The 13,914-nt window shown below is 50.4% G+C and overlaps 1 protein-coding gene across 1 annotated transcript; it reads right to left on the reverse strand.

Moving 5' to 3' along the window:
- Positions 1-789: 789 nt before the first annotated feature.
- On the reverse strand, positions 790-11,789 carry cacnb3b (calcium channel, voltage-dependent, beta 3b; the record flags this gene model as incomplete). The annotated part of the gene is made up of 13 exons (XM_080015618.1): positions 790-819; positions 976-1,146; positions 1,241-1,336; positions 1,612-1,763; positions 2,132-2,232; positions 2,484-2,542; positions 4,115-4,195; positions 4,468-4,487; positions 4,935-4,987; positions 5,441-5,562; positions 5,683-5,805; positions 6,074-6,193; positions 11,745-11,789. The coding sequence occupies 13 exons, from the start codon at positions 11,787-11,789 to the stop codon at positions 790-792; spliced, it is 1,173 nt and encodes a 390-aa protein (XP_079871744.1).
- Positions 11,790-13,914: the final 2,125 nt, after the last annotated feature.

Raw genomic sequence — 13,914 nt, forward strand, 5'->3', positions numbered from 1 at the left:
AGATGGCGACGCTGCGCTACGGTACATGAACACACACCGATTGCAGTGTGTGTCTATGGGATCTATCTTCTACATGGAGCTGCACCAGCCCGTCTGTATGCGGGACCGCCGGCCCGGGGTGTCTGGATACACACAGGCTGGCTCAGCGCTGCCCGTGGGGATCATAATATCCTATGCTGAGAGAAGGGCCTGGGTGGGTGAAACTTAGGTTTGTTGCCAGGGTAAAGCTGGAGGGCGTGGTGGTTTGTCAGTGGCTGTCTGGCTGCACCAAATATGTTGCCGGTAGGAATGCAGCTATAGAAATCGACCCTGAGTCACATGAGGGTGGGAGCAGGGAGATCTCCCCTAGGGGGCAGCAGTCGGGCAGGGCTCCTCCGCCGGCAGCGACGGTAGTCAGATCTTCTATCTCCTTATCCTTTTTTTTCCCTCTCCGACTTTGTACTCCAGCTCACCAACCTCCTGTCCTCCATCTCTAATGAGACCCCCACCCCCCCTTTCCCCACCCTCCTAACCCCACATGCGAGCCAGAGAGGGTGTGCTGCCCGAGGAGGTGGTGGTGGCTGGGGCTCCAGAGATGAGGGTAGCTGCTGCCCCCTGGTGGCCCCCTGGTCCCTGTGCACGATGACCTGCGACTCTTGATCCCAGACACCAGCACAGGCTGTACCTGCAGCAAGGCAAGGACACGTTTCATCTCAAAAGCAGTCGAAAATAGCCGCCTGTTAAAGTGAAAAGCAGGTACGGTACAAGACATGAAGTTGTTTCCCTTCTCACCTATGCCGGTGGAAGTGATCATTCGATTAACTCTTGAGTCTCGGAAAACTGCAAACAACATGTGGATGTAGATGTTAGAGGCCAAACGGGAAACTAATGGCAGAATAATCAGCTGCAGAGATGGAACATAACGGGTTCATACAGCTGCGGGACTCGCTGCATGGCAGGACATTTACCTTTCGGAATCCAAAATTGTCCACCAACCTGTTGGCTGGAGTTCGCGGAGGGCGGGGTGACCACGCTTTGGTCCAATAAGGGGTTGACCGGGGCAGCTCCGGGGAGGTGAGTGGCACGCCAGTATATGTCCAGGTACTCGGCTAGGTGCTCGCACGCGTCCTCCAACTGGTTCTCATCCAGGATGACGTCAAACATCTCCTGGCGAGGGAAAGAGACGGGCGCATGAGAGGGGAGCCGACGAGCTTCCGTGGAGGCAGGGGTTGCGTGTCAGGTTCTGTAAGAGGTTCCATACGGGCGGGCACTGCGCCAGCTTGTCTCCCGCCATCATCTGGACGTTGAGGTGTTTGCTCTGGGACTTCCCCCGAGATTTGATCAGACGTTGGAGAACCTGAGAGATTGTCCAGAGACAGGACACGCTCAGAAGAGGGGGAAAAAACACTATTCCACGGGCAATTCTATGTATAAAACGATACTAACAAAGGGGAAAAAAGATGAGGGCGTCGTAAAAATGGGGCCACCGTTCTTGTTTTCTTTATCTTAGTTGTTTATAGTCATGGCAACTGAGAAGTTAACCCACAAACACTGATTCACAACCAGTCTAAAGCAGATTTTTGGCGCGACGTAACGACATCTGGAATTATGTAGCGTGTGTGTGTGCTCTACTTTTGGCGATGACACTTTGACGTAGACGATGATGGGAGCCAGGGAGGTTTTGAGGAGCTGAGTGGGGTGGTTGATGGTGTCGGCGTCCAGGACCACCAGCTGCAGGGTCTTGGCCAGCTCGAAGATCCTCTCGATCTCGCTCTGGACCTCGGCTGCGGCCACAAGACGAAGGGTGATCAGAGGCGAGTTCAGCCCGGGTTTACGCCTCCGTGCGCACACGTCGCTCAAGACGACTCCATCAATGACTGGCTCCAAAAGAGCCCGTTCGATTATTGGATGAACGGTTATGGGTCCTCTTATGTGAAAAGCTACACCTACCGTATCGACGAGATTCAATTTGCCAGAAAGAGGACATCATCTATAACCCCTCACCAAACGAACAGGTCTTTGTAACGTGTCAAATTAGCGGTGCCGTTCTCACAAGAATTCTGGGACCTAAAAACAGGGGCCGTGGTCCAAACAGAGGGAGGGAATGGCCGCTCTCATGCATCTTTAAGGGGCCGCCTTCCCGGTTACGCACCCAGACTGGAGCGCGTGTTGGACCGCTCCATTATGGCCTTCTTGTTCAGCACCGAGCGCTTGGCCAGCGACAGATCAGCCGTCACCCGTGTGATGGAGATCCTGCAGAGGAGGCGTCTTATCAGCTTCACATCCACGACCGTTCAAAAGGGGTGAGGTAAAACTCACCCTCTTCCTCTCTCTCTCTCGCTCTCTCGCTCTCTCGCTCTCTCTCTCTCACATCTAAAAATATACACGGAAATCATTTGTTCTATCGACCATGAAATGCGATGCGCGGAATCGTGCATGTCTCTTAAAAGGGCGCTGAGAGTCACACTGTGCTTCACCCCTCTCCCCAAATCAGCTGCACCAACCTGCCGTCAAATCTGTGCTTGAGGAAGTCGAACAGCGCTTTCTGCATCATGTCCGTTACCTGGGGAAAGAGGGAGAGGGAGGGAGGGATGCAGAGAGGAGGTGAAATGGACTGTGAACGGACCAAGTTTACATCAAGACACAAACATGGACTCCAACACACACATCTCTCTCTCTCTCTCTCTCTCTCTCTCTCTCTCTCTCACTCAGGAACAATGGGATACACACTCTGCTCTCCTCCATCGCGATGTGCTGATATGAATGGATCTGACAGTGGGCTTAAATAGAGATGAGCACTGCAGAGGATAACATAGAGAGTGTCTACAATGTCTGTGTGTGTGTGCGCGCGCGCCCGTGTGTGTGTATGCGCAATTGTCTGTCTATCTGTTTTTCTAGACATGCACAAATGCACACACACCCACACACACACACACACACACACACACACAGTCTATTTTTGACCGGGCCTGAAAACTAGATCTCTTGTGGAATATACGGATATATAGGGTATGTCTAAAGCGACGGCGGTGCTCTTCTACAGTTTGATAAGAAAAAAGACAAAAAGAGACAGAGAAACAGTGAAAAAAAAAGAAGGAGGGAAAGAACAGACGGAAATAAATGGCGAGGCGAAAGAAACATGGTTGCGACAATGAGAATGAACCAAAGCAAGAGAGGATGGGGAAGAATGAGGGAGAACTAGGCGTAAACTGAAAACAAGGAGAAGCAGCAGAAGGAGGAGTGGGAGAAAAGAGAGAGAGAGAGAGAGAGAGAGAGAGAGAGAAAGAGAGAGCGAGAGACAGGCTGACGTACAGCAGCGGAGCATCCCCAAAGCACAGAGCTGGAGAGAGATGCATAAATATTTCACACACACACAAAACAAGCGGCTTGGCACACAGCCTCCACCGCCACAGAGGGGGAGAGAGCGAGGAAGGACGCTCCCTTTCAACTCAATTAAACGGCAACTTTCTCTGCACGAAATTGATCCGTGGATCCGTGAATTCCACAAATTCCAATACAGTTTGAGTTGTCATGCATTTAATGATCTTACATCTTACCTTATGTCTCTCGGAGTGGATCTTAAAGCTCCTTTAATTGTCTGCGGTATCCTTTCATTGGGCTAGGAATGTATGGCAGTTTACTGTCATTGCTAATGGCTTACTGGCCGAGCTCTCTTATCCCTTATTGATCACACCCAATGAACTATTTCATATCAGATCAAACAAGGCAAGATAGCGAGATGAAACTGGGCCGTACAAATGCAGGAGCAGATAAGAAAGGTCACCCAGATCACCAGAACACATCAAATCCAGTCGCCGCGAGAAAAAAACGTAGCAAGCCAAAATCAAATCGAGCCACAAGAAAATGCAGCAAATTAAGCTGAAAGGGATTTTTTGATTCTTTTTTTTTTTTTGTCTTTTTGGCTACCATACCCAGATTCAGAAAAGAAGGTCAACGCCAATCTCTGTCCCGTACTGAGATAGCGATGGGTTGAATGGATGGTAATCGTAAGATGTATGGCTTAAATGACCCGATAAATCGCTTTCGAGACACTAAAAGGTGTATCTCCTCATCTGTATCCGGGTAAGATAGTCAAAAGAAGGGGATTTTAGCTGACTGCGTATGTCTCTCTCACCTCATAGCCTTTCAAAGAAGGGCCCACCAGGACCACCGGCCGCATTGATGGAACTACGTCATAGGGCGGGACATGTTCTGTCTGCACAAACCACAAACACATTTAGGAGTAACCATGAGACAGAATGCAAAGGCTTGTAATTCGTAGCTACAGTATATAGTTGTCACACTTTCTACCACAAAAAGTTAAAAAATAAAGCATCTGCATTGTACTGTATATCACCACTGTCATGCACAGAGGTTTAATATTTTCAGTCTCTTCTCTCTCTGTAAAAAACAAGGGGGCTTTTGAATCGCACAAATCAAACCCATTCTCTGACACGTGACAAGGGGGAGGTGCGATGACAAACATACCTGTTTCTGCTTCTGTTTGGCTTTCGAAGACACAGAGAACAAACATTTAGCGAGAAAGGAAAGAAATCTGCGGTGAAAGATGCAGCGGAAAGCTCAAAGTCAGGACACCGGAGCTGAGACGTGAATCCGTCCCTGACCGTGCGGCGAACACAAGCATGCTGCTGGTCCATTACCCCGGAGTAGCAACATCTATTCATCAGTATGTTATAGATAATATGCATCACAGGACTGATTCAAAATGAATGTGTATTTTGCAGAGTGGTCGTTGGCTACGTGGGTGACGCGCAGCGTGTTGAAGCAGAGGGCATTTCATCCGACGACGGTGTCTCCTTCAAAAGGAGAACTTTTCGGTCCCGTCCGCGTCCGCAAAGTGAACTCCCCGCGAGGTTGAGCCCGGAGCCGAGCTCGCGAGCGCGTCAGAGACGGGAGTTGATAAGACACGGCGGGGTTCCTCCGCTCGCACTCACCTGCAGATGGCGGGGTGGACCTCCAGCCTCCAGACGAAGCGTTTCCCGCTTTCCTGAGGAGCGACACAACGCCCGGGTTCATTATAAAGGGTCCCCTCGGGCGGCAATCGAGACGAGCACGCGTCCGAGACGGAACCACATATGAGCATGGTTATTTCACTTTTTTTTTTTTTTTTCTCCTAAGAACAATTTCCAGGCAGAAAGCCGGTGAAAGTAGGGCAGCGGATGCAGGCAGAGAGGTAGGAGAAAGAGAGCGAGACAACAAACAGAGAGATAGAGATAAAAAATGTTGTTTATTGTGTTTTTTATGTCCGCTGTGTCCCTTCGTACTTGTGTGACTTGATATCTAACAAGCTTCACACGGCTCCGAGGTTACAAAGAGAATGAAGGGGCAAAAGGACGAGAAGGTCTGAGGATTCGACGCTAAGACCGGTTAAGCAAGAGCGTGACTGCGCTCCTGTTGGGTTGTGTCGTACGGTGCGGATGAGAGCTGTGTGACCTCTGACCTCGCCGCCTGTTTCTGCTCCTGTTTTATCCTCATGGCTTCGAGTTTGACCGGGCTGGGGATGAAGGTGATGTCAGCCCCTTCTTTCACCAGCCGCCCGATCCACCAGTCATTGTTGAACTTCTGGACACGGGGGACACAAACACGCCATTAAATCGTTTAACTATGGCGTCAAGCTTGCGGTGATGTGCCAACACGACAAGGAGCTTTACATGTAAGCCATGACGTTGCCGCCCGGTTTACCTCTTTTATGTGTAGAAAGTCTTTGGTTTCAAAGTTAATAGCGGCACCTTGCACCGGACAGTCCTCATCAAGGGCCCCGCAGTAACTCACATTGGTTTTCACTGCGAATGCGACTGGTTTGGCCTGTTGGGACAGAAATAACACAAATATTCATACTTTGAGACACAATTTATTATTAACATAATTACAGATGTTTCGAGAGCCTGCGGTGGAGATGCAGACAACATAATATGCAAATGTTTTAAAATAGACCTTTTAGTTTCAACATTACCAATATTCGCAGGTCATACTGTAGACGCTTGCTGTACAATGAAATTAAGGCATAATGGGAGGTGGAGGTGGGTGGGGGGCGGGTTGGACAGCTAGTGACTTTTGACCCCTGAGGCCTGACCTTGGCTCTCTCCAGCTGCAACTGAGCCTGGCGCTCGGCTTCACGCCGAGACGCCTCCTGGTCCTCCTCCAGGGACAGGTCGGAATCCGAGGGTCGACCAGTGTAGGAATCGGCTGAACCCTGAGGGAGGGAACGGCAGGACGGGAGAAGAGGAGGAGGAGGAGGAGGAGGAGAAAGTAAAAAAAAAAAAAAAAACACAGAGAGAGCAGAGGGTGAAAGGGGAGAGAAGAATAGCAAGGAGAATTTAAAAGTCACAAAGGAATTAAAAAAATAATAATCTCCCACAGCGAAGAACGTAGACGCCCCGCGCGCCTCCAGCGCTTGGCACGCATCTCCACAGCACCGGGGGTGACGCGGCCTCATTATCCCCGGCCGTCGTCCCCCAAATTGACATCCGTGTCCGTTTCCCCTTCCGTCAGTGTCTCCCACGCCCCCCTCCCTGTATTGACCTGACACAGAACCCGGGCGTCCTTCTCTCAACCCCCTCCCTCCCCGTGATGCAAGTGGCCGCACTGCCTGCTGCTTCCCAAAGCAGCTCTCCCGGGAGGAGCAGGACGTGCGCAGACGCCGCCACGCCGACGCGGCGGCGGATCCAGCCGGTCTGTCTACGTGCTCCACCCGGACGGGCCTCGTTCGGGACGCCTCCGGTGGATGTCGGAACACGACGCGACGACGCGGCGGCGGGGGGGGGGGGGGGGTGAAGGACGGGGAGCGGCGTCTACCCTCGCGCTTTTTTCAACCTTCGAGGTGCGAGGTAAACGGATTACCGGTTAAGCCCCCCGCCGTTTTCTCTCGAGACCCCGCGGAGTGTGAACCGCGGAGTGGCGAGAGCGTGGTGATTCAAATTTCGAGAAGCACTTCAAACTGCTTCGCAAACGCGTGACAGCCTCTTTTAACGCCACACGACGGAGCTGCTACACTGACTGGTACTAACTGTGACTAAATATAAACAAACTTTGATTAAAAGCGGGCGTTATGGTACGTGTGTGAGCAATAATGAACACATTTTATGCATGTATTGTACAGTATGTATATGCAAGCCATCATGTCCATACAAACACACTTAAAAAATGCACATACACAAACACTAAATAATACAAACACAAAAGTGAAGTACATGCTGCTGGAAGACTCCACACACGGCAGACAGGCGCACCCACACAAGACCGCCAAATATAGCATCACAACAACGCCTTTTTCATCCCCCTCTATCTCGCTCTCTCTCCCACCCCCCACCCCCCCCCCCCCCCCCCCCCAAAAAAAATAAAAAAAATAAAATAAAAATTGACTTGGCTATATCCAGTGCAAGAGTGTGTGGATATCATTTAAATATCAAAGCTTGCCAGAGGGCGACTCGAGTCCAAATATAATAGCACCGGAAGAAACAAAGCCTAATTAGAGCGCATAGCCTTCTGTTGGAGCTGCAGTCGGATTGAGGGGCTGGCGGCGGGAAAAAAACATAGAATGGGGGCGATCAGTGTGTTTAAGTCACTACATTGTCTTCATGTAGTTCGCAGAAGGCTAAACGGAGCGGCGTCGAAACGACAGACAACAGAGAACTTTACAAAGTAGTTCTCCTTGTTGAGCGGAAGTAAAAGTATGAGATCACTCCATATTCGTTGCAGATTAGTGATGTCGGGAGGATGCCCTTGCATTGGCGGAGCGGGTCGTCTAGTAAGCAGAAGGTTGCTGGTTTGATTACAGGCTCCTCCTGGTAGCGCGCTGATGTGTCCTTGAGCAAGACACTTAACCCCCTGACTGCTCCCCGGGCGCCTCTACATGGCAGCCCACTGCTCCTAGATTTGTCAGATACTAGGATGGGTAAATGCAGAGAAATTGTGAATTTCCCCGTTGTGGGACTGATAAGAGTACTGTATATAAATTAAAGAAATATCAACCTTCTGAGAAATACAGTCGACGCCGGGGCCTCGGCCGGCAGAGGAACTTAAATCGGGGATTTGAACGCACAGAAGACCTGAGACTGCTCGCTTGGATCTCAGAGGAAGCTTTGCAGAGAACCTCCTCCTCTAATTTGAGTCTCTCGCTGTGTTGCCTGACAGCGACACGGCGAGGTCCCATGCAAACACAAGAGTACAGTATTTCTACAAGTTATATATGGTAAAAGAAAATGCAGGATGACCGTTAGAAGGCTGACTGTAAGCATGGGTCAATTACAAAGCCATTACCATTATATGACCTAAATATATACCCAGAATTACTGCTTGCTTGTACAATATGCTTTGCTTTTACGAAAATTGTGCATGTTTATTTGCTTACATTTTAATCATATTAATCAAGCAGTCATTTTCATAATGATAGGCAATGCAATGCACATATTTGTATATTTGTTTATAATTAAGCTTTTCTATTTTCCACCGAATGTGCACAATAACAAGCTAGTACTTATACATTTCAATAAAATTATATGTGATCGTTCAGACAACCGCCACAAACAATGAATGTTCACTATTTCAAACCAAAGCTTTCAATGTAAATTCACAACTTTAATAACAACAATAAAAAAAAAATCTGCTGCTCTCTACAGAACACAATAAACAAATGTAATGCCATGAGTGTTATCGAATCTCTTGTACGGCAGCTGAAGTGAGCGGTTGATGACACTAACACTGCTCAAAATGAATCTCACTAACATGCAGCCTTCTTCTACTCGTCTCCTCTACGTCTTCCGGTTTTTACCTTTCAATCGTCCTTTTTCCAGGGCATACACTCATACTGCCAAGCGGATCCCACTGAGATTACCGCAACAAACTGTAATAAAATAAAATGCATAATAATAATAACCCTACGATGCACATTTTCACTGGATGAGAATCTTTGGCCATGTCGGACAGTTAACCCTAAGGGTGGCGCTGATAGATTTAAGCTAAAGCTCCTCAAATCATCTTTTAATACCGTTGTCATCTCTTACAGCAATTTCCTTTGGAGGCACAAATAAATTGGAACGTACACTGATCGGCCACAACATTAAAACCACAGACAGGTGAAGTGAATAACATTGCTCATCTCGTTCCAATGGCACCTGTCAAGGGGCAGGATGTATTAGACGGCAAGTGAACAGTCAGTTCTTGAAGTTGATGTGTTGAAAGCAGGAAAAATGGTCAAGCGTAAGGACCTGAGCCACTTTGACGAGGGCCAAACTGTGATGGCCTGAGGACTGGGTCAGAGCATCTCCAAAACGGCAGGTCTTGTGGTCTGTTCGATCGATAATTCTCACGATAAGATCTTCCACGATAACGATACACACAATACATTCCCTCCACCTACGAAGACGCAACACGAACAGCCAATCGTACAGAGCGGAGAGACAACCACGTGAAACGAACAGCCAATCATACAGCAGGAGCGCCGGCGCTTCCTCCGCTCTCCTCGGAAGCTGATGCTGCGGGTCTTCCTGAAACATCTTGAACTCGCCCTCCTCCCACCCCGAGCCCCGGCGAGTAAAGAAATAATACGGTCGGACGTCCCCGCATATATTTACGGCCGCTCCAAACGTCCCCGCATATATTTACAGAGCGCAGATTCCACAACTTTTTGACTCTTCTCAGACGACAAGGCTGTTTATAATATTGAAATTGGCATTCGATTGTGTGTGTGTGTTTATATATATATATATATATATATATATATATATACATATATATATATATATATATATATGTAAAACATTTTTTTTTATAAAAAAATAATTACTTACAAATTATAAATATAAATTGGCTTACGTTAGCGAATAAATCCACATGTGATGTGGATTTATTCGCTAATTCATCCAGTTTGTTGCACAGTGAACACCCATCAGAGACAAATATTCCGGTAACTGTGGGAAGTCAGAGCGCACCGGTGCGTCTCCCTCCCCTGCAGCCTTTCACTGTGTGCACAAGGGAGAGCGCGTCTTTGACCGGAATGTCCAGTAATTCCACTGATGTGGCGATGAAAGTGGGGAGTAAATCCGACCATCACCGCCGGAATGTCCGCTAGTGCAGAGGTTCCCAATCACCGGCTCGCAGCTCGCACCGGGCCGCGGGGCATTTGCCAGCGGGCCGTAAGAACGCGGGCGGGATTGTTTTTTTTTCAGGAGCGATCTGCGGTCTGGAAGATCAGCTGGAGACGGAGTAAATTAAATGCACCTGGAATTTAATTTGCTTTATTTGGAGAAAAGATGCTGCTCGGATCGGAGCTGCCGAACCTTGCGTAAGCCCCCCCTCCTACTAAATTTGAGCATTAACATTTGAATACATTTGAATATTAAAAATAAAAAGCATACAAATTGGAATTGCATATTAGGGGAATATCTGCAGCCCTAATATGTATACATTATTTCTTTTTCTTTTTAGTTTACATATATTTTATTTTATTTCATTTATTCAGTGTTTAAGGTAAAGCCATGATTATAAGATATATATCGTGATAATTATCAACATCAATCAATATGAAAAAAACATATCTTTATAACATTTTTGGCCATATCGTCCAGCCCTAGTTGTTCCCGGTATGCAGTGGTTAGTACCTACCAAAAGTGGTCCAAGGAAGGACAACGGGTGAACCAGCAACAGGGTTATGGGCGCCCAAGGCTCATTGATGCGCGTGGGGAGCAAAGTCTAGCCTGTCTGGTCCGATCCCACAGAATAACTAATCGAGCACAAATTGCTGAAAAAGTTAATGCTGCTATGATAGAAAGGTGTCAGAACACACAGTGCATCACAGCTTGCTGCGTACGAGGCTGTGTAGCCACAGACCGGTCAGAGCGTCCACCACCGAAAATGCCTACAATGGGCATGTGAGCATCAGAACTGGACCATGGAGCAATGGAAGAAGGTGGCCTTGTCTGATGAATCACGTTTTCTTCTACATCATGTGGATGGCCGGGGTTAGGATCCGACCTGATAGAGCATCTGTGGGATGTGCTGGAACAACAAGCCCGATCCATGGGGGCCCCACCTCGCATCTTACAGGACTTAAAGGATCTGCTGCTAACGTCTTGGTGCCAGATACCAAAGGACACCCTCAGAGGTCTTGTGGAGTCCACGCCTCGACGGGTCAGAGCTGTATAGACACCCATTAGACACCGAGACAGAAACTAGAAGATAATTAAACCACGAGGACAACAGACTGAAACAACATCGTATTCAACAGATGTGACTGAGCTTTTTGAAACCTGCAGGGAAAAAACTATAAAGCGTGAGACGGATGGACCGACCACCCCCAAAGGTCTGAGGAGGTCGAACAGGGAGGAGAGGGAGAGGGAAGGAAGGGAGGGAGGGGGGTTCAAGCTCAATACTGACAGAGTATGCGATCCAAAATAGACTTCTGCTGAAGAGAGGGGGATGCATGCTAACATGAGCGGGGAGAGAGAGAGAGAGAGAGCGAGAGCGAGCGAGAGAGAGAGAGAGCGAGAGAGAGAGGCAGAGAGAGAGGGGAGAAGGGAGAGGGAGTGATGTACCAGGGGAGACAGGAAGACGAGAGGAGGAAGAAGGAGGGAGAGAAAGCAGATAGAGAACACAGGCACACGAACGGACGGAGGGAAAGGGAGAGGTAGAGAGAGGGGGGGGGGACACACTGGGGTGAGTTGCAGGAGTGAGGAAGATGAGGGGGGGAGGGGGAGGAGGGGGAGGAGGAGAAAAAGAAGAAGAGGAGTGTCACCATGCACCGTTACCTTGTTACAGATGAGTCCTGTAGCACTGGAGTCGGAGGCAGACATGCTTCTACTGCCAGCGCTCCCCCCCCATCATCACAGAGGAGAGACGGGACCCTCCCTCCCCTCCCTCCCCTCCCTCCGCCTGTCGTTACAGGGAGGGGAGGGGGGGAGGGAGGGAGAAAGAGAGAGAGAGAGAGAGAGCGAGCGAGAGAGGGAGGGGGAGAGCGAGAGGAGCGCCCGGCCTAAGTGCCCCACAGCTGACGTTGCCGCGCTGCCTCCACGGCCGTTCCCTATACAAAATTGATGCCCTGACTGCAGTGCTGGCATGCACCCGCCTCCTCCGCGGCCGGCGGGCTCCTCCAGCCTCCCAACCGCTCCTCCTTCCGCCACTGCGCCTCCTCCTCCTCCTCCTCCTCCTCCTCCTTCGCCGAGGCTCCGCGCCCACTGTGCGCCCGCCACGCTTCCAGCCCGCAACGGCGCTCCCTCTTCCGCCCTTCCTCCCTTTGGTCTCCTCGCTTCTCCGCCCTCCTCCCCTTCCTCTCCTGCCCTCCCCGGGTCTCCTCCTCTGTCCCCTCTCTTCCTCTTGTCCGTTCTCCTCTCCCACCTCTACATCTCCACTACCACTACTTCTCCTCTTCTCTCCTCTTCTCTCCTTCTATTCCCTCTTCCCCTCTTCTCCCTTCCTTCGTTCTTCTCCTCCCCTCTCCTTCCCTCAACTCAATTTTCCGTCTTCTCTCCTCGCCTCCCCTCTCCTTTTCTTTGCCCTCCTCTCCTCCCTTTTAATTTCCCCGTACTTCTCCTCTCGCCTTCTCCCCTTTCTCCTCTCCTCCCCTATCCTCTTCTCCTCTCCACCCTCCTGCTTTCCTCCCTACTTCTCCTCTTCTCTCCTTCCTCATCTTCCCTTTTCTCCCCCTCTCTCCTTTTCTTTGCTCCCTTCAGCTCTTTTCTCCTTTCTCTTCTCCTCCTCCCCCCCTCTTCTCCTCCCCTCCTCCCCTCCTCCTCCCCTCTCCTCCTCTCCTCACCTCTTCTCCTGTCCTCCCCTCTTCTCCTCTCTCCTCTCCCCCTCTCCTCCCCTCCTCCCCTCCTCCCCTCCCCTCTTTTCCTCTCTCCTCTCCTCTTTCCTCCTTTCTCTCCCCCCCTTTGCCTCCTCTCCTCCCCTCCTCCCCTCTCCTCCCCTCCTTCCCTCTCCTCCTCTCCTCCCCTCGCCTCTTCTCCTCTCTCCTCTCCTCTTTCCTCCCTTCTCTTCCCCCCTCCTCTCCTCCTCTCCCCCCTCCTCCCCCCTCCTCCTCTCCTCCCCTCTTTTCCTCTCCTCCCCTCTTCTCACCTCTCCTCTCCTCTTTCCTCCTTTCTCTTCTTCCCCTCTCCTCTCCTCCCTCCCCTCCCTCCCCTCTTCTCCTCCTCTCCTCCCCTCCTCCCCTCTCCTCCTCTCTTCTCCCCCTCTCCTCCCCTCCTCCCCTCTCCTCCTCTCCTCCCCTCCCCTCTTCTCCCCTCTCCTCTCCTCTTTCCTCTCCTCCCCTCCTCCCCTCTCCTCCCCTCCCTCCCCTGTTCTCCTCCTCTCCTCCCCTCCTCTCAATTCGACGACACCGGGGGGACGTCAAATCTCCCGCTTTGTTTGAATGCATCCCTCTGCTTTGCGACACTGACAGTACAGACGCCGGCTTCATCGACTCCACAAAGCCGGAGCGTCCGCACTCTGCACGCGGCGCTGTTTTCCACTGTTTTTGTCTTACGAGACTAACGTTTCTGTCGGGGGTTTCCAGAGTCTTAAAACCCAACCAAGGGCGAGGCAAGCTGCTTAGCGTCCTATGAAGCCCTGACCATTGTGGAGAGACACCATTCACTTCTATAGAACACGTATATACACACACACCACAGAGCAAACAATGAGATGCTATGGCGTTGATGCCGTGTGAAGACAACGCTGTACGACGCTGTAGCTGGGATACATTTATACATCTGGGCACTTGAGGATCAAGGCCCGTCATCCCCGCCCTCACTCACCAAAGGCAAAGTTGGCGTGTGAGTGAAAATGAAGTACAGCGTTGACATTTAGGGGAACAAAAGCTGGCAGTCACGCTGGCAGTACCCTGTGTAGGCCACATTGTATTGTACAAGTCACCAGAGGTGGAAAAAAACACAAACAAGTACCAGTGGTAAGGGTACAACGGGTGTACCTTCGATGGCGCTG

This window comes from Zeus faber (genome assembly GCF_960531495.2).
Source record: "Zeus faber genome assembly, chromosome: 15".
Taxonomy (NCBI): Eukaryota; Metazoa; Chordata; class Actinopteri; order Zeiformes; family Zeidae; genus Zeus; species Zeus faber.